Source organism: Eubalaena glacialis, chromosome 3 (genome assembly GCF_028564815.1).
Source record: "Eubalaena glacialis isolate mEubGla1 chromosome 3, mEubGla1.1.hap2.+ XY, whole genome shotgun sequence".
Lineage (NCBI taxonomy): Eukaryota > Metazoa > Chordata > Mammalia > Artiodactyla > Balaenidae > Eubalaena > Eubalaena glacialis.
This window is the reverse complement of record NC_083718.1, coordinates 168,764,420-168,785,191: the sequence shown is the minus strand read 5'-3', so window position 1 is coordinate 168,785,191 and position 20,772 is coordinate 168,764,420. Positions and strand designations below refer to the sequence as shown.

At 47.6% G+C, this 20,772-nt stretch overlaps 1 protein-coding gene across 2 annotated transcripts in view; it reads right to left on the bottom strand.

Moving 5' to 3' along the window:
- The window catches only part of PHC2 (polyhomeotic homolog 2), a 101,606-nt gene that overhangs the window by 18,212 nt on the left and 62,622 nt on the right, over positions 1–20,772 (bottom strand). The window contains exons 8-9 of one of the 2 annotated variants that reach the window (XM_061184521.1): positions 9,759–10,177; positions 9,323–9,488 (exon numbers count right to left, since the gene is read on the bottom strand). In XM_061184521.1, coding sequence (XP_061040504.1) covers positions 9,323–9,488; positions 9,759–10,177 — 585 coding nt within the window. Of the gene's footprint in view, positions 1–4,837; positions 5,132–9,322; positions 9,489–9,758; positions 10,178–20,772 lie in introns of those variants that run through there. The other variant, XM_061184520.1, reaches the window with a different exon arrangement.

The window sequence follows — 20,772 nt, the reverse complement described above, 5'->3', positions numbered from 1 at the left end:
CAGCTGACAGAAGAGATTAATACTGATTACTGGAGGCCTGGAAATGTGGACTTAACCAATTTTTAAAAAAATGGTAGTTGATTCACATTAATTTTGTTTTAATTTAGTGTCATTTGCTTTGATTGTTTAAAAATGTCTTAATATAGCTGTGTGGATTTAGGCCACATATGGATGGTTTCAAATAGGCTAAAGATATCAGTAACTAGGGATAATTATACAGTATTTGAGACATAATAGCCATGCAACTAGAGCTTTAAAAATAACTCCCAGCAGTCATGAACTCTCATTTTCTTGCCAACAGTCTCAATATTCAGCATCAGGCCTGCTTCTCCTAATCTACTGGAGAAGAGTTGGTTACGACACGGCAGCTAACAGTCATCTTTTCTTAAGAGAAGCTATGACAAATTTCACTGCTAAGAAGAAAATCATCCAAGAAACAGGTTTTTGCTTTCAAGAGAGTCTAACAGCAAACTGGGACACTCTTCAACATCTGGATTCATCTTAGAACACTGGAAATCCCTATTTAATAGCAATCATCTCTTTGGCAGATGTAGAAAGAATGTTCTCTTTTGGATTTAACTAAAAAAAGCATTTGGAAATTTCAAGTATAGGAAAGCACATCCCTTTTCACTAACTATAAATAAATTTGGAAGGGGAAGGAAAAAGAACAACAAACCATTAAGTTTATTATGCTGGCCTAGATGGTCTTACAATGAATCACATAGCAACAATTTATTATTTAAATTATATGCTATATGTTTCTTACTATATTTTATACCTTCAAAAACTAATCATTCTTAACTGTATAACTCGATTAACTATAAAAGAGCCCATCTCGGGACTTCCCTGGCAGCCCACTGGTGGAGATGCCGAGCTTCCAATGCAGGGGGTGCACGTAAGATTCCTGGTTGGGGAACTAAGATCCCGCATGTCGTGGGGCGGGGCCGGAAAAAAAAACAACCATTTCTTGACCATGGCAATTATATTCTACTTTTGTTACTGATAGGGGAAAAAAGCCCTGAATCTGTAAGACTGTTGTCTTGGATAAATAAATGGTTGATTATTTTCCTAACAATTCCAAAATGTCATAAAGTTGAATTAAAGATGGTTTGTTTCGGAGTTTCTTTGCAAGCATCAAATCAGTGTGCTGATGTAGCTAAATTAAAACTGAAATTTTTTAAAAAGTCAATGCTTAAAATGAAACCTGCATCTATTTGAATTGTGAATAAGTAATTCAAGTTATCTTAAACAGGCCTACTTTAAACATTCTGAACAGAACACATACTCAAACAGAGTCTTTTTAACTGGTGACTCACACTGTAGTTTAAAGCATGCCATAAAAACACTGAAAACATAAATCTGTATATGTTCATACCTCTACCTTGAGGGGTAGTCCCAGCTTTGATTTCCACCAGACAAGGTGCTAAGTCACTGCAGAGAGTCATTTCTGTTACTGGTACAAAGGCCTCATGAGAGTAGATTGCATAAGGCAGCCAGTCCTCACCCTGCTTTTCCACGGGGGTGGAAAACACAAAAGAATCTCTACAACCACTTTTGTGAGATTCCTCCTGACCACAGAAAATCATCATCTTCATCTTCCAGTTGCAAAATGGCACAAAAGAAAGGGAATAAAAGAGAAACTATGCTTCTATGAAGGTGTCTCATTTCCCTACTCTCAACTCTAGTAGATGTATCTTTTCAGGAGAGAATCTTTTTCAGGATGGGACCAAATATGTCTGGAGAGTAAACGGCACTGCACAGCTGGGAGAACTTTAATATAAACTTGGACTGACCAAGAGGAAGAAAAAACCCTCGGTGAATGTCACACTAACACGGAGCAGCGTTACCAGAACTGGAGCCACCATCCTACTCCCTAGTGTTTTCAATTTAAGTTTCATGTTGGTTTACTGATCCATGCTAGCTGAAAGTGAAGGACTTTGATAGGAAGGCGGTGAACTTAATTCAGCAAATAGTTACCGAATGCCTAGTGTGAGGCCTAAAGCCCAAAGGAGGGCAGAGACTTAGAGGAAGCGTCTAAGGCAGTCGAGTCACCCTCTTCACACATTCACAACAGGAAAAAAACAGAGATAAAAAGACACTCAAAACCTCAGGTAAAGGTTCTTAACTCTGAGATAGCAGTCATTTTTTTCCCCCCTAAAACAAGAAAACCTAGGGAGGGGATGGCCTAAGTTAGAGCATGCAAGACCAGAGGCAAGAACAGTTCAATTTTATAAAATCGTCTATCTATTCCTCTTTTTCTCTTTCCCACTGCAAGATCCAAGGGATCCAAAGTATCTGAGACAGGAAATGAGTAAGGCAGGAAAAAGGATGTGGTCTGAAAAAGAGTGGATTCTGGGGCTGAGCCAGAGCAAGTCACCGGCACAGGGTCACAGATGGGGGAAGGGGCCTTGGTAGCAGGAAGAGAAGTCTCAGGGTCACTCAGCTTAGACTAGAAAGTCAGTGACAGAGGAGGTATGTCTGGAGAAGCAAGCATAACAACACCTTCCTAAAAGGTTATCCTCCATTGAAATGCAGAGGAACAATGGCTGAAGAGACCTACAGCCAGGAGAATCATTACTGGGACAGAAGGAAGAAGAGCTGGAGTTTCCCCCTTACTTTGAGGAAGTGGAAATAATATATGTTGAGTGCATCTGACAAAGGTAAATTAGAAATTAAGCCAGGATCTGGAAGAAGAGTGGACAGGGCTGGGAGGTGAGTGCATGATAAAATACCAACATTCATTACGTACCTATGTGCCACCTATTAATAAAACAACAGCTTAAAGGGGGTGGGGGGGGAGGAGAAGGCAATGAAAACAGGAGCTACCTCTCACAAAAATGCAGTTGGACAACTGAGAAACCAACTCAAGAACAACAGAAAAGTGGCAAGATTAATGCTGGAGAAAAAAGGCATCTATTCTTCCCGATGTGTATGGACAAGCCTGGAAACAGATCTTGGGTGGGCTGAGAGGCAGAGCTCACGTGATAAGAGTGCCTGGAAAGGGCAGGTGCCACACGAGCACCACTACCCATCTGCTGGGCCCTCTGAAAGAAGCCAGCCCTTGAGAAGGAGCCAAGCCAGAAGCTCTGGTTCCCGCCTTGCAGGGACTGGAACTTAGGTAAAGAAACAGTGGGAAACACTGTATCAGCTGATTCAAAAATGTAGCTATTTCCAGATATAGATCCAGATGTTGGGGGCTAAGTGAGAAAATCACTTCTATATTCTCCACAGTGCCTAGGATAATGCTTTACATGAGGCAGGAGCCTAATGAAGGTGTGTGAAATCTGAGTGGAACCAAAACTACTTAGCTGTGCAGGTATCTTAAGATCCAAGACAGAATCTCCTGCCCTGTAACAAACACAGTAAGTTTCTTTCTTTCTATTCTGGAGTCAACATGATATGAAGCCCTGCATTCCATGTGACCTCAACTTAAGCCCTTATCAATAGACGCTGCCACAGGTCTGAGGCCCTCTAGCGGAATAAAAAATGGGGAGGGCAGCGGGGGCAGACATACAGGAGCAAGAAGGAATTTCCTTGCCTCATTAGCCTGCAATTTTCAGACTCATCTAGAAATCCTAGCAGTTCCAACATTTGGGTTGACTTGGGGGTGGGGGGGGGATGAAAAATCCCAGGTGAATGATAATTGGATTACCCAGTTATGCCCCAGAGCCAAATGGCTGGAAAAGGCCAGGACAGCAGGGCCTGATATGGTTAAAATGACATTATTTTCTAAACCAAAAATCGAGACACTTGGTTGATAGACAATGTGATAGAATATTTTAAATTGGGGTTGTCCTAGAAAAATCGGGGACATATGGTGGATTTAGGTCGGTAGTTTATTTCACAACAAGGGATCCTCTGGGTCCAATATGCTAATGGAAGGGGATTAAAGATCTACGATGGTAGATATCTAAGGGGAGAGCTGTCACTAAGTTGTTTAGCAGGAAAAAGAATAAAAGAGCGTGTCTCTGTAGGCAGCATGGGAAGAAAGTCAACATTCTAGGTATGGAGCAGGAAGAAAAGGAAAGTTGATCAGAGCTGAAAGTATGTCAGTGAAATCTGTTCAGGTCTAAAAGGCAGGCTTGGGGGAGGGATGGTGAAGATTGGGATGGCGGGGGTATCACTGGCACAAACTGGTATCCAACAATACAGGAGCCGGGGACTAGGAGTTCACACTGTAGGTTCACCATTAGTTTGCAACCTGATCTTGGGCAAATTATTTCCCTCTCTGTGGACTTCAATTTAAATAAAGAATCTCACAAGTTCCGATTTTAATGTAAAGAATCAACAATACAATATGCCTTCATTTGGCACGGGAAGGAGAGAAAACGCTCTTCTAAAAATGGAAGAGAGGACAGACACAGAACAGCTTGTCCCTTTCCATCCAATTAAAAGCTTCGTGAGACTGAACTAGATTAAAAACAAAACTCTCCAGCGAAGCCGCAGGCCTCCAAGATAGGCAGTCCCCTACCCAGAGAGTACAGCGGATGCCAGCAGCCCTGTCCCTAAGCGGACCGTCCATCTCCGGTAAAGCGCCGCCCCGGAGGACCGAGGCCGGGGTGGGGGTGTGCGGGGACACACGGAAGCGTCTGGCACGCCGAAGGTGACACAGCGGCTGCCGGGGAAGTGCGGGACAGGCAGGGTCCCCGACGAGGGGGGAGGCGCAGGACACCTCCCCGGCGCCGGGAGGGCAAGAATCGCGGGCTGGCACGGCCTGGCAGCCGAGTAGGCCCGGGCCGGGAGTGGCACCGGAGGGCGGTGCCCGGTGTCCATTGCGACGAGAGCGGGCCGCGGTACCCCTCCTGGCGAGAACCCCTCCCCCGCCACGGGCACTGACCTGTCCAGGGCCCGGCTGGGCCTGGCCGGGCGGGGCCTACGCAACCCCTCGGCCGGGCGCCGCCTCGCGCGGGGTCCCGGGCCCGGGCGGGCCGCCTCCTCTCCGCCGGGAGCCTCCGAGCCGGGGCCCGGGGCTGCCGCGGCGCATCCGACCGTACCGGCCGGGCCGGCGTCCACAAAGGGCGGCGGGGGCGCGAGGCCGGAACGGGGGCGCGGGCGGCGGCGAATTGCGCGCGCGCGGCGGGCGCTCGAAGGCTGCAGCCGCCGCGGAGACAATGCGGCGCGTCCCGGCAGGGCTCTCGCGGCCGCCTCCGCCGGGGGCGGGGAGAAGCGGGGGCGGGGCATGGGCGCGCGGGGCGGGGCCTCAAGGAGGCGGGGCGCCGGCGCGGAAGCCGGGCCGCGCGCTTCCTTTGTGCGGCCGCGCCGACCCCGCCCCGCGCCCTCCGGAAGGCGCAGGGGGGCTGGCGGCCGGTTAGGAACGTCAGGGCTCGGTTTAGGGAGGCGGGTGTCGCGCCACGCCAATGTCCGCTCTCGCACGGTCAGAAGTCCACCGTGCGGTGGTGGACTCCCGCCTGGCCAAGTCGGAGGCGGGAAGAATAACGACTAGCAGTAATTGAGTGCTTAATATGTGTCAAGCCTTACATGCACGCACTTCCTCTCACTTAGTGTTCACAATAACCCCACAAGTAGTCGTTATCCTCCCCACTGGGAACTGAGGATCAGAGAGGTTAAGTAATGACCAAAGTGACCCAGTTACACCTCCATAAACGGGGCTAATGCCTCCTCTTTAGGCTTACTTTGCAGGCTAACTGAGGTCATTTATACAAATTGCCTGCAGTGCCTGGCACACAGGTGGAGCCCAATAAATGTTACTTCTCTTCCTAAACCACGATGGATTAAACTGAATTGTCGGGAAAGCACCTTCATTCAGTAGATATACTAGAGCTTGTGAGACTCACAAGGCTCACTGCACCCCCATCCCCCAGCTTTATGCTGAATACTTGCCCCGAATTTCTCTCTCCATGCTTGACTTCTATTTCCAACATTTTCTCATATTCTTATCTTTCTGAGCATTCATATCCCCAACCCTTTCCCCTCAGGCCTCATCCCTTTTCCTTTGTTTCCACATTTTACATTTATTTTATATTCCCTGATCGTTTACTTTGCTCCCTTTCTCTTTCCCTCGTTCCCCCCCCCCCGCCATTTTTCAAATTTTCAAAGCCTTCTTTCAATAATATTCACATTTCCTCCCCCTTTCTGCCTTTGCATTTCTTACACTTAACATTTTGTTCTATGAATGCTCGTCCTCTCTGTCCCCCAAACATGCCCACACTCCCGCCTCCCTTCCTTTACTTCACTAGTCCCTTCTCCCCAATGCCACATGTCCAGGTCCTACCTATCCTTCAAGGTCTAGACTCAAGAACAGTGGCTGGCAAACTTTTTCTGTAAGGGACCAGATAGTAAATATTTTAGACTTGGCAGGCCATGTGGTCTCTGTTGCAACTACTCAACTCTGCTGTTGCAGCAGGAAAGCAGCCACAGACAACACTACATGAATGAATGTGGCTGTGTGCCAATAAAACTTTATTTATGGACACAGAAATTCGGATTTCGTATAATTTTCATGTATCACAAAATATTCATCTTTTTTTGAGTCTTAAAAAATATTTTAAATGTAAAAACCATTATTAGCTTGTGGGCTGTACAGAAACTGGTGATGTGATGAATTTGGCCCTCGGGATGTAGTTTGCCAACCCTCGCTCTAGAATAATGCCACTTCCTCCCTACAATCTATCCTGATAATCTCTACTTGGCAGTAACTTCTCTCTCTTACCTTTTAAAGCATTTACCCATAATCTTTCTATGCCATTTATTATATCTTGGTTTTTACTGTATTTTTTTCCTATGCATTTCTCATCTTTCCCAGAGGACTTTAAGCTCCTTGAAGGTAGGGTACAGACCTTATTTCTCTATGTATTTATTACCTCCCACCCCACAGTGCTTTGCGCAGAGCAGGCATTCAAACATACACAGAATGAATATTTAAATCTTGGGTGGTTGACAATTGTTTCCACTGTGCAAAACTTACTTTTCTCATGAGATAGAACCTCAGGAGCAAGATGCTTTGTTATGTGTGTATCATCTAGATTAGATTTCAGAAAGAGATTTTTGAGAGCTTTCTAGACAAGATGAAGAAAGGGAGGCAAATGTCAGTTCATTCAGAGGTTGTTGGATAACAAATACTTGAACAAAGGCTGTTGATTATCACCAACCTGCAGACAGGGGATGTGTCTTCAGTCAGGTCCTATTCAATATTTCTATCAGCAAATTGGTTAAAGACAAAGAAAACACGCTATATAATTTACAGATGGCAAAGTTAAGCAGAGGAGTTAGTATAATGAGTGACAAAATTCAGATATAAAAACATTCCTGCCCCACCACTTATTCTTGCTGTGCCTCAGTTTTCTTATCTTTAAAATGGGCATGATAAAAGTTCCTGCTTCAGAGGGTTACTGTCAGGATTAAATGAGGAAATGCATGTAAAGCTGGCAGAGAGGACTCATTAAATGTTAGCTGTTAACTATTACCATTTTCTGGCTAGCCTGGAACTGTGGGCTAAATTCACAAGATAACGTTTAACAGATATAATTAATCATGTTTTGGCTCACAATATAAATTGTACAAGTTTGAGATGGAGGAGACCTGAAGTGATAGCAGTCCATGTAAAAAGAAACCACAAAAACAAAGACAGAAACAAAAACCAAACCCAACCCCTCTGGAATTCAGGTGACACAGTGCTCAGTGAACTAAGGGTATCATTCCTCTGGGTCAGGGGAGTTAACGTGGGGCCATAGGTGCAATGTCCTGCTGAAGGCAGGTGAAGGAATTACCCCTGGAGCCAGAATCATGGCGCTGCTCTTTCATAGCTGTGTGACCTGGAGCCTCTTCAAGCTTTTGTTTCCTCCTCTAAATAATGGGGACAATAATATTTATCTCTCAGGGTTATCATGAGTGAGTAAAGGAAAACTTAGAGCAGAACTTGGCACATAGGTGTTCAAAGAATTTTAGTTCCTCTCTACTAAACCATGCAGATCTCTGTCCCCTGAAGGGCTTATAAAGCTAAGTCTAGGTGCCAACCTAGGGTGACTAGCGGCTTTTTGTGTTTGGAATTAATGTGCTTCATTTTGGGGATCACACTTTAAGGGAATTAGTGGAGAGGTGGAATGTAGCTAGACAAGAATGATCAGCATGGTGGGAATGGGAGGTCTGGATGTGTGATAGGTAGAAAATGAAATAAATCTCAGATATTTAGCCTGAAGATTTTCTCTTTTTTTAATGGGGGAGAGGAAAGAGACATGATAACTGTCTATACACACGGTAGGAGATGGACAATCCACAAGACAGAATCACAGCCAGTGGTGGGAGTTCCAGGAGAGCAGATTTTGGCTTAATTTGAAGAGCAACTTTCTGATAATTAGAGCAATCCTACAGTGGAATGGGCTGCTTTTCAAAATGGTGAGCTCCTTATCATTGCAAGTTTGCCAAGAGAATGCTGACCTCCTTGCTGTCTTTTAATTTTTCTAATGTTTTTTTTCTTCATATTCCTTTGCTTTCCTTTTCCTTGATTCTACCCTCCATTCCTTATAGGACATTTATAACTACTTTGTCCCAAAGTACTTTTCTTCTGATTTCTCCTTCTTCCGTTTCCAAACCCCTTTTCTCTTGGCTCTCCCCACCCCACTCCCAGCACACATTTAGTCCGATGATGGAACTGCCTCCCTGAGTTGTAGGCAGCCCATGGCCCAGAATGTCTCTGAGATCTGGGCCAAGATTGCTGTGCACACTGGCAGAGAAGGAAAGGAAAGCGAAGGGATCACTGTGAAGGCAGAGGTACTGCTGTGACTCTCTCGTCAGGGTAGGGGGATCAGCAGAGTCTCCTAAAACCCAGGTCTTGAAGAAGCCCGCCTGTCACTGAGCACTCACAGACAGAAGGTGGGGATCCCAGAGCTGAGCACCGTTCCTTCAAAGATGCTTTCCACGAGCTGAACCCACCCTGAATCCCCTCCTAGCTCCCCCTAGGCATTTCCCTCATCTCTGCACTACACAGCCACCTTGTCATATTGCCAACTTCAAGAACGCCCTCTCATACCAAGCAGAGCAGAGGATTGGGACAACTGGATCCCTGGGTGAACTCTCAACCCGGCATACGGATATGCAGATACATCTGACAGCAATGACAGGCAAGCCTTATCTAGAACTTTCAATTCTCCTTTTCTTTCTCCTTTATGCCTTCTGGGTCCCCTTTCTTTATCCTTGCTTCATCTTCTCAATCCTCTCTCTGTTTCCACCTACTCAGCTTCTTTCTTGCTTCTTGGGGCTTGGAGTAGTTTCCCTCCCATTCTAGATGCCCAAATGAGATGTGCCAGGGGGTGGCAAGGAAGGCCAATGCTCTCCCCTCCCCCGAGGGCCCCACTACACTTCATACCATGAGCTGGGGACTGCTGGATGTTCGGGCTCTTGGGTACAGGCAGGCCACCTGGCATGGCAGTGACGATGGCTTGCTGATGCGGTGATGGGCCAGACCGAGTCTCAGGCCCACTCTTCTCTCCAGGTACCACTTCCTTCCAGTCATCGGGGGTGCACTGCTGGGGCTGTTAAAGGACAGGACAGAGATGATCTTCTCGTGAATTGCCTCTACATTCCTGGACACGTCCCCCGTTTCCATGGAGCTTGGGTAGAAGGCAAGGACATTAAGATTCAGCCAGCCCCAAATTAGGGAGAGGCCCCTTTTCTTTCCTGGAATACTCAGAGAGGACTTCAACACTCAGCCCACCCAGACACACATCCAAATGGGGGCCACGGGATTGCCTGAGCTGTGTCCTCCCCCTTTGTTCCCTGGACCTTGGGATCGGCTTACTCACCACTGGTGAAGCAGGCTGCAGTTGTAAGATGACAGCCGAGGCATGCTGGAACCTGTGTTGAGGGGTGTGAGACAGGCCCTCAGGGTATCCATTGTGAGGCCCGACATCTGGCATGGGAGGGTGACACTGCTGAGCGCTGCCAGGCTTGTGCAGGTTGGCAGCGGGACACTGGAGAGGCAGAGTGGATGGGACTGGGCCTAGCGGCATGGCATGGGCTTCGGGGCCGGGCTGCAGGGCCAGGCTTGGAGGGACCGCGGCCAGCTGGGGGAGGGACGGGGCTTGGAGCCCTGGCCGTGATGGCTGGGGCGGCGGCGGCTGTTGTGATGCTTGCTGTTGCTGCTGCTGGATCCCAAACTGGGGCTGCAGGTGCTTTGAGGACGGCTGGGAGAGGAGCTGGTGTGGCTGCAGCTGAGCATAGGCTGAAGAGGGGGAGGCCAGGTTAGGTGGCATGGCTCGGTCTCACCTTCTGCTGTGCCCCCTCCCACATCCACATAAAGAAGGCTTTCCAAACTCGGTGTTCTTGCTTTCATCTCTTTCCTCTTTCACCTAGAGCCTGGCCTGACCATTGCCACGGCCTGGCCTTCTCTCTGTTTTCTTGCTTTCTTCCCATGCCGAAACATTGGGCCCTTGGCTGTCCCTCAAAGGGACACCTCCTCTGCGAAGCCTTCTTTGATCATTCCAGCGGCTGAGAGAAACACTGGATTCTGCAGTGTGCTATGTTCTCTCTCCTCCATGCCCTTCACTCGCTTTTCTCTGTGCCTGCAACAGGTGCAGGCTCCCATCGCCCAGCCCAGCTCTGTAAGGCTGGATCTTATTCACCCTACTGGCTCTGCTCAGGCTGGGCCCCCTCCAGGGAGTGCCAGTTGCACACATGGTCCTCAGGCTCTGGGGGGAGGCAGCCTGGGATGGACCACTGGTTCCTTCTGTTACCCAGTGGGGGACCTTGGGCTAGCTGCTTAACCTGTCTAGGCCTCAGCTGCCTTGTCTGAGAACCAGAAACAAAAATAGTTCTTGCCCAGAAAGTTGTAAGGATGAAAGAAGAAAAATGCTGTGCGAATAAAATGAGAGAAAAATGACATTATGTGCACAGCGCAGTGCCTGGCACATGGTCATCATCAATCATTTAATTCATATATTCAATCAGATAATTACAGTTATTATTTCAGTCTTGGCTTAGGTTCTGAGTATCCTGGGCTCACCTCTACCATAATGACGTGTCTCGCAATGGATTATAATTGTTTCTTAGCTGTCTTCCCTTCCAGATCATGAACCCCTCGTGATCAGAAACTATCACGTATCTCTTTATCCAGAACCTTGTATGATGCCTAATATTAGATGGGGGCTAAATAAATAAACAAACCTATTGTCCTGAACTGGAATTCATGTGTTGCCATTTGCTGCTTCTCCTTTCTTCTTCCATTTTAACCAGGCTAGCTCTGTGAGGTGAGGATTCTTATACTTTTTAGTTATCCCTCCTGTGTCCAGCTCATGCCTTACAGACAGAAGGGGTTCAGGAAATTCAGCTCAGAGACTGATTGTCCTCAAGCCGCTCACTCTCTTGTCTAGTGGCATCCAGGCCAGCTTAGCATGAGGGCTGCTCAGCTGAATCTGTCCTGCCTAAAAGCTGTCCTCTGCAGGGACTCCCACAGCTGGAGGGCCGGCAGAGAGACGTTGTGCCCTGCAAAAGCACAGAGGGCCACAGCTGGAAGCTCACAAATGGATTTTTACAACCAAAGGCTCCCAGCCAATGAGGGGAATGCAAATTCTGGGTCCTGAGCTAACATTTAAAAAGGATCCTGTGACACAGGTGCAAAGTAAGCAGATTTCAAACAGAGTTAGGGGAGGTACCTTTTTTCTTGAATTCTGTCCATTTACAAGCAAGTTTCCAACTATCTCATCACAACCCAACACAGAGTTCCAAGCAGAATGCCAATAAGAATGGAAAGGAGAGGACAGAAACGAGGCGGTAAGGAGAAACAAAATGCTCCTTGGTGACCGACTGCTGTAGGCAGAGGAGGGAGTATGGTTGGCCCACGGGCTGTAACCTGGATGACAGGGAAAGATGGGAGGGGGAAACACGGACGGCCATGAGGTTTTGAGAGAAATGTGAGGGGCTTGAGGTGATGGTAGAATGTCCAAATGGAAATTGCCAGCAGGCATTTGGTGATTATGAATTGCCCCTGACCTCACCCTGAGCCTTGTCTCCTAATTTCACCTTGAATAGCTCAAACTTAACAGTCAGGCCAAGATTGTTAGTCAGGCAAACTTAATAATCAGGGATTTTTGGGGCTTCCCTGGTGGCGCAGTGGTTGATAATCTGCCTGCTAATGCAGGGGACACGGGTTCGAGCCCTGGTCTGGGAAGATCCCACATGCCGCGGAGCAACTGGGCCCGTGAGCCACAACTACTGAGCCTGCGCGTCTGGAGCCTGTGCTCCGCAACAAGAGAGGCCGCGACAGTGAGAGGCCCGCGCACCGCGATGAAGAGTGGTCCCCGCTTGCCGCAACTAGAGAAAGCCCTCGTGCAGAAAGACGACCCAACTCAGCCATAAATAAATAAATAAATAAATAAAATTAAAAAAAAAAAATCAGGGATTTTTAAGATGACCATTGTTAAGACACTGGACAGATACCGCAGGGGCCATGAAGTGCCTGGCTAGTCTCTAGAGGTTAAAAAGATCTGCAGAATGATGGGCAGCGTCACTGAAGACACACGTAAAACTTGTTCTCCCTTATTACAAAACCATGAATTCCTGCCGGGGGACAGAGTCCCTCTGGGGGCTGCCGGTCTGAGCTGAGAGCTGGAGATGGTGCAGCTCAGAGAGGCTAGGAGGGTCAGAGGCTTGTCCCGCTACCCACTGGCTGTGTGGCCTGAGACAGATCCTTTTCCTTCCCAGGGCTTCGGGGTTTTAACTGTGAGACAAGAGGTTTGGACTAGCGATCATACAATCTGATGGGGGTGGCTATCATAGGAAAAGAGTTTAAAATTCAGGATTTACAAGGTGGAAAAGGGAAGGTTAGAGAAGAAGGGTCTAGATCTGTAGAGTATAAAGAGTGTAGTTAGGTGCAGTACACCTTTGTTTACCAAGATTGGGAGAGGCAACTGTTGGCTTTGCGGCCCTCGATCCCGGGGCCTCCTCTCTGTCCTACTCTCTCCCCGACCCTGTGCTGCTTGTGGAAACCCTAAGGCCATTGTTTTAGAACAAATGATGCTAGTATATGACAAAGTTGGAAACAAAGTTCATGATGGCTTAGATAAGTTCATAGATCAAAGACCCCAGGGTATTTTGAGGGGAGTGTACATCCTTAACCTTTCAAGGTTAATAAAAAGCCAAGACCGTGATTTAACTCAAGCATTATCCTGGGTCAAATTCCTTTCATTTAAAGGGTTGTAATAGCTTTCTAATTGGTCTGATTCCAGTTTCTTCTCTCTATAATCCGCCTTGTAGATAGATCACAAATTAATCTTCCTAGTGCACAGATCTGATCCCTGATTAAAAGCCATCAGGGACTCTCCTTTGTCTGAGGTTGTCTAAAGATCCTGACATTCAAGATCTTCTTACAACATAAACTAACCTTTCAATTTTATTATTTCTTTGATCTAAGCAATCTTTTCTGTCCACTGTCCCCTGTACGGAAGTTTGTGCCTTGTCTCATACTGTCTAGAGTGCCATAAATCAAATTCTCATCATCCCTGGGAGGATGGGAGGCTGGGCAAGTCACTGGGCCTCCCTGGACCTCTGTGCCATCATCTTTAAAGTGGGAGTAACGATGATACCTATACCTCATAGTTATCTCAGTAAATGACTTATCTCCCCTTGACAGGCAGAATTTAGGATTTGTTTCCTCCAAAGTACCTGGAATTTAGCAGATGCTCAATCAGTATTGCTGAATGAATGAATGAATGCATGAATGACAACACGGTGGGACTCCAGCTTGTTTGTCCCGCAGAACTTTTCCTCTTCAGAGTCAGAATATGGATGAAATGGGGGTAACCCCACAGGCCATTTTGGTTTTATTAGCACTCTTGTTTATTGAAGCCTCTCCTCCTGTCCAATCTCTGCTCACCACCTTCCTGCCCTCACCTTCACCCACCCTAACTTCTCTGCTCATTGTCTGTACAACATCACTTCCCCCGTGCCTTTCTGGCTTTGATTTCAATGCTTCCATTTTCTGGAATGCCCTCCTTCCACTTCAGTGATCTCAGTAAAGCATAAGCTTCTTTGGCCCAGGCTCAGCTCGTGTTTTCTCTCTTTGCCTTAACCCTCAATTATGGGTTTTCCCTCAGAAGTCCTGAACACTTTATTGTTTGTTTCTTTGATTCATTTATGATTTAACATGTGCTATCTTGTATATGTATTTCATCGATTCTTAAAAATCGATTCTTACCCCCCCCACCTCCACTTCAACATCTTTTGAATTGGGATGCATATTACAGTTGATGATGTTGGTTTAATTGGTAGTGCTTTTCTTAGAGTTAAAAAAATAATGGGGGCTTCCCTGGTGGCGCAGTGGTTGAGAATCTGCCTGCCAATGCAGGCGACATGGGTTCGAGCCCTGGTCTGGGAAGATCCCACATGCCGCGGAGCAACTAGGCCCGTGAGCCACAACTACTGAGCCTGCGCGTCTGGAGCTTGTGCTCCGCAACAAGAGAGGCCGCGACAGTGAGAGGCCCGCGCACCGCGATGAAGAGTGGTCCCCGCTCGCCACAACTAGAGAAAGCCCTTGCACAGAAACGAAGACCCAACACAGCCAAAAATAAATGAATAAAATAAATAAATTAAAAAAAAAATAATGGTGTGTCTTATAATCAGTGGTGTCTTAAACTGGAATACTTTTATGCTTTTATGTGTTTATTTCCTATCTATCCGACCAGACTATATGCTTTTTGAGTTAAAGACTTGTTTTATGTTTTTTTTTTAAACTTAAAAGATGTGCTTTAATTGAACTAGGTTTTTAATGTTTCTTTTCCCTTCCACATTGTCCAACATAATAATCTACGTCTGTGGAAGCTTAGCAACTGTCTGCTGCTGATCCTGGTCAGATTGATGGATTCTCCTCCCTCTCCCACGCCCTCCCGGCTCAGCGTGGGGTGGTGAAGGTGGGCACTTCCCACTGAAGCCACAATACCAGAGGAGGCCTCATCCCTCTTCACTACAGCTAGGATGGGGCATATCGGTTTATGAAATATGAATGCACAGAAATCACTCTGGACCTTTATTTTTTCCTACAGTCCAGTACCTTCATTTCTCGCTTGTACCTATTTTGGCTGCCCCATCCCCTGCAGCTGGAAAGCTCACTGCTTCTAAGGAACAAAAGGTTGGTTCCATGGGACCTCAGCCACGGCTTTGGAAGGCCTCATCAGCCCTTTCTGTCAGGGAGCAGAGGAGGGGCAGGCCTAGGGCCTCAACAAATTAGGGCCCAGTTAAAAGGAGAGACTCCAGCCAATGCTCACCTTCCCATCCGGTGCTCTAACCTTGACGGCCTCCTTAGAATCTGAAGAGACCAATTCACTGTTCCCCAAACAGTTGGTTGTTAGCAACAAGAGGATTAAGGCCCCCATGCAGGAGGGTTGGCTGTGACAGCTTACTGGCACGCCCCCTTCGCTGCATCCACTGCCAGAACTTGTGATCAGTAATGGATCTCGATTGATCCCAAGTCTTCACAGATGCAGGAAACAGCTCACTGTCCAGAAATGCTGGGACTCTTGTCTCAAAGTACATGGGAGCTGCAAGCATCCCAGTTGTAGGCTGGAGGTTTGCTCAAACACTTATTTTTCTTTGATCGGTAATACTTGACTAGAGTTTGGAGTTACCTGGACCCTGGGTGAGAGGAGGGTGCCTGTGAGAGAGGAATGGCATAACTTTTTACAACCCACTACTCTTCAAGGTTTAGAGAGTTAAGTGAAGAGATACTTTCAACCATTCATTCACTCAACAAACATTACTAAGCACCTACTATAGACCAAGTACCATGTTTGGTGCCGGCTAAAACATGGTCCCTAGAATAGGTTACAGTTTGGTCAAAGAGATAGCTGGAAAACAGACACTCTCGGTATAACTTGGTAAATGTTATGACAGGAGATAAGCACAGACTACTGAGAACACAGAAAAGGGGATTCAGCTTGGGAAGGAAAGTGGAGAAGGCTTCCCAGAGGAAGTAAGTGTTTAGCATGACTCAGAGTTCAGAAGATGCTGAAAGGAAGAGCATGTGGGAAGACTTGGAGGCATTGTATACCCCGGTGCTTTCAAGGACCCAAAGGGCATCCTGTACAGCTGAACCCAGGACGACTATGCAGGAGCAGCCAGAGAAGAGGCAAAATGATGGGTGGGTCTAAATGATGCCAGCACTCTCCAGAGGCTGCTCATCTCCAAAGATGTCTCATGTGATCAGGCCTCGGGGAGTGACTGAGATTGAGGTTGACTCTAGAGGTCAGAGTACCACATACACATAACTAGACAAGAAAGCTCCTTTTAGGAAAATCGAAAGCAGTAGCCACGTGAATTTTCCTGGATGCAGTCCTTCCAGGCTGAGGGGTAGGAGGAATAGGAGAGGGGAAATGGAGCTAAGGGAATTTCCCCATAAGAGGAAACAAGTTTATAAAAACAGGGTTGCTGACCTCAGGGGCACTCTATGGTGGGCTGTCTATGCCTTAATATCTTTAGACCTGCTCTGCAACTACCTGGCAAAACCACCACATATCCTCTGTGAGCAGGATTCCTTATAAGGCAGCTTGCAGCATTAGAAAAGAAACTACCCACCCTTGGTAGAGGGATGAGAATACAGCATAAGTGGCTAAAGGTGTCGGTTTTAGAGTCAGACAGATCTGGTTTGAATCTTGGTTCTGCCACCTACAGGCTGTGCAACTTAAGACAAATTGTTTAACCTCTCTGAATCTTGACTTCCTGTTCTGCAAATGGTGATATACACTTCATAGAGTAGTCGTTAGTATCAAATGGAATATTATGCTTCAACCACAAAGAGGAGAGGTTCCCTGCCTTTGTTCATGCTGAGAAGATGCACAATAAATGGTAGCTATTCTTAAAATACTACCTGCTATTTGTATATTGTTTTGAACTTCTCAAAGCATTCTCATAATTTGAGTCTCATTTATTCCTTACAATCAGCCTCTGAGGCAAATGGGCGGTATTCCCACTTTACAAGCAAGGAGAGAGAGTTGTTTCCGAGAGACTTCCACAGTGCAGCAAGTTCCGGGGAAGTTGGCTTCACCTGACAGATGAGGCATGGTGCCTTGTATCTCACAAATGCTCAAAAAATGCTGACGGGCGAGTGAATGGCGCAGTCAGCGAGCTCAAGTTGAAACGGCAGGCCTTCAAGTGTTAGTTGGGGGCTGTTGAGAACTTTGGAGGTAATCTTGGAGGGGTGGACAACGAAGGGGGAGTGTTATGCCAGAAGGTGGGGAGGTAGAAGGTCTGTGCGGGTCAAGTAAGTTACAAAGGTGGGCGGGGGGAAGTGGGGAAGGCGAGGCAGAGGATCTATGCGAGGGAGCTGGGAGTGATGAGAGTGGTTCAAGGGGCAGTTGGGGGGTCTTGAAGGCTCCCACCCCAGAGTCAGAGTCAGTCGGTCAGAGGTCATTAATGTGCTGATTATTGAATCCCTCCTGTGACTGACAGAGTAGGAAATAAAGACCCAGTGAAGGTTTCTAAACAAGAAAGGAGTCTCTGAGGAAGGCGATTCTGGCAGCTATGAGCAGGATGTTCTGGTGGTCAGTTAAGCCTCGTATGGTCAGCAGGCCTTAAGCAAAGCCGGGAGCCGACACGTAGGAAATGTGGTCAGAACCTGGTGATAAACTGGGCGGTGATGGAGGGTGGGAATAAGGAGGGAAAGGGAACGGATATCTACTGTGAGCCTACTCGGTAGATATCTGATCACTTCTGCAGGCCATCTCATCCATTTTTACAGTCTGTTGTAAATATAACCATCTTTGTTTTACAGATGAAGAAATCGAGATTTACAGAGATTAAGTAACTTGATGACGGTCATAAAACTAGTAAGTGATGAAGCTGGGGTCTGAAACCACATCTAACTTCGAAGTCTCTGCTTTTCCCATGATAACACCCTGCCTCTCCGATGAAGGAAAATGAAGTCAAAACAACCTTGAGATTGTAAGTCTGAGTCTAGGAATACCTGATGATTGTGGACAGCAGCCAGGAGCCGGGAAAGGGGGACCTTTCTGAAGAGGAAGACTTCCGGGTTTTGGTTTTTGTTTTATTTATGAATCTCCAAATTTTAAAAATCTGTATGCCGGTGGGGTGATATCCACGTGGGCGTATCCTATAGACAGTTGGAAATCTCTGGGGAGAGGGGAGGAGGACAGGGACGGACACGCATTGAGAAGTCATCTGTGGACAGGTGGCAGGTGTCTGAAAACGTAGGTGTTGAAGTCAAACACAAGGGGGATGGACAGAGTGTTCTGGGAGTCCCACAGCTAATGGCAGTGGGGCCAGGGAAAAGCAAGGGGCAGCAGGGCCACCTACACACACAGATGGTCACAGGCACACGTGGCCGCTCTGGGCATAGTGCCTCCCAGTGACAGCTGAGATAATCCCCCTTCAGTTCTGTTCTGGAAACGTACTCATTTTTCAAGGCACGACTCAAATTTCCACAACCCCTCTTAGACTATACACTTGTTCAACTCTAACACCCATATGGTTGGCATCACGTTTGGCACCTAATAGGTGCTAAATGAATATTTGTTGAGCTGAATTGAACAATTAAGGAGAGAAAAGCTATATGGAGATGGTAGTTAATTATTTTCTTCTGAGCCGTATCTTCTTAATTTGTGAGATGAATAATTATTGCTAGGATTAAATGAAGTATGTAGGTTAGGCATTTAGTACAGTGCCTGGAACATGGTTGTTCATTAACTGGTAATAATTATTATTACTGGCAGCAACCATGGAAGTAACATAATAGGAGCTTAGGGTGAAGGATTTCAGGAAAGAAGGAATGCTCAACAGTTCCAAGGAACACAGTCTGCTTCTCTCTCTCTCTCTCTCCTCACACACACACACACACACACACACACACCCCCATGGTGAGAAATGTTCAGCAAAATATAAAACTCCTCCTCTGATATCTGCTGGCTTTCCCCCCCTAGTATAAGGAGGAGATGGTTAGTAATCTAAATCTGATCCTACAGTGGATAAACGAAATGACTTTCATGGCTGGCTGCATGATTTTAACATCAAAATTGTAGGGGATCTGATTCCAGCTAGATAACAGGCCCACATGGGTGTTTTGGTTTCTGCTGGATTCTCTAAGTAAAAGTGCATCTACCCTACAGTTTGGCAGCGGCTTTGGGAGGGAAATATGGTACCCAAGAGTCCTGGAATCAGCACACATCACATTGTCCCGCCTATCACAGACAGAATCACCACTCCCTGACACAAAACCCTCTCTGTGATAAAACAAAGCCGCTGTGTGGCAGGCCTTCCCAACAGTGAATTCTCTCTCTCCTTCCAGAGACCTGAGGAGGGACGAAGAGACACAACAAAGACCTGGCATCTGGAGCACAATTGTGTGAAAAGGGCCCAGGCTTTTCAGTTCTCTTTTATCACAGCATCTCCCTCCTGGTCAGCCACTTTCTCCTCACCTTTGAGCCTGCATGTGCATCCAAGGTCTTGAGTTTAGCCACTAGAATGAGGACTCCAAGAACCAAGCCTCCTATCAGGAGCTGTAGCCCAGCTCTCACAGGTCTTGGCGCCTCTGGAAGCCAGGCCCATGGGACCTTGCAGCCTGCGCCTCTTCTGTCCTCCTGGTTGGGACCTCAGATCACCAAGAAGCCCAACCTCTCTGCTCTGCTCTCCGCCTCCTACTCCCCTCCCCCACCCACCAACCCACGCCTTTTCAGGGCATAAGGGACCTTTTCTATTTGCGGAGCCTAAAGAAGGCCGTTGCCAAGGTGACAGGAGCAGGAACAGCAGGGAGCTTGCCATGGGGGAGGGGCTTTGCCCCCAAACAGCTGTCAGTGGAAGCCGTCCCAGCTGGGACTAGAGCGTTTGCCTGCTCTGGGAGCAAAGAGCCCCCAGGAGAACGCAGTCCTGTCTGCCCTCCTCCCCGCACTGCCTCCGCCACAAGTCTCCACTGGTTACTTTCCCTGGGGGCAGCCAGCCAGCCAGCTCAAAAAAGGCTCCAATAGCAAAAACCTGCCACTCTGCTCCCCATCCCTCTCTCTCTCCCTCTCTCTCTCAATCACACACACACACACACGCACACGCGCACGCACACACACACACACACACACACACACACACACACACACGCACACACACGCATGCGCACACACTCTGATCCCTCCGTTCATTCGCAGTCCGTTGGCTGGGCAGGAGGCCAGAAGTTACCTCCTTGCTGGGGAACTGTGGCACCCAAGGCAGGTGCTGCTCCAGGCCGCCCCCCATCAGGTCAGGAGGATTATTTCAGTCTTTTTTTTGTTCTAGAGGCCCTGAGAGGGTCTGCCGCATCTTAAACGTCCCTGCTGCCTTCCGTTTGGGCGGTGGGGGTGAGGAGTGGACTCATGGAGAGGAAGGGGTGGGAGAGGAAGGGAAGAACAGGAGGGGATGGTGGGAGAGAGGAACAATGCAAAGCCTACTGATTTGTCTCACTGGGGAGACGGTCTTTGTGGTCTGCAACTCACAGCTGCTCCGTAGAAAGTTCTGGGGAACCACTGGTCTCTGTACTGCCTATAGCCACATGCTGTTAAGTCTCAGGCCACACCTGGGGCCCTGGACCTCAGTCTGTAACTCACAGGCCTTCCCCTTTACCAGGCTCAAGAGAAGAGAGCCCTCCACTAGACTCTGTAAAACCCAGAACAGTCTTAGAACGGTCAGGCTCTTGGAGCTCTGGGTCAGGAAAAAGAAAGGCCTAGGAAGCCCCACTGTAAGAACTGAGAGAGGCAAATGTGGCTTGATGATTAAGAACACAGGATCTGACTCAGCCAGACAAGGAATTGGTTTCCAGTTCTGCCATGTAATACTGATGTGACCTTGAGTGAC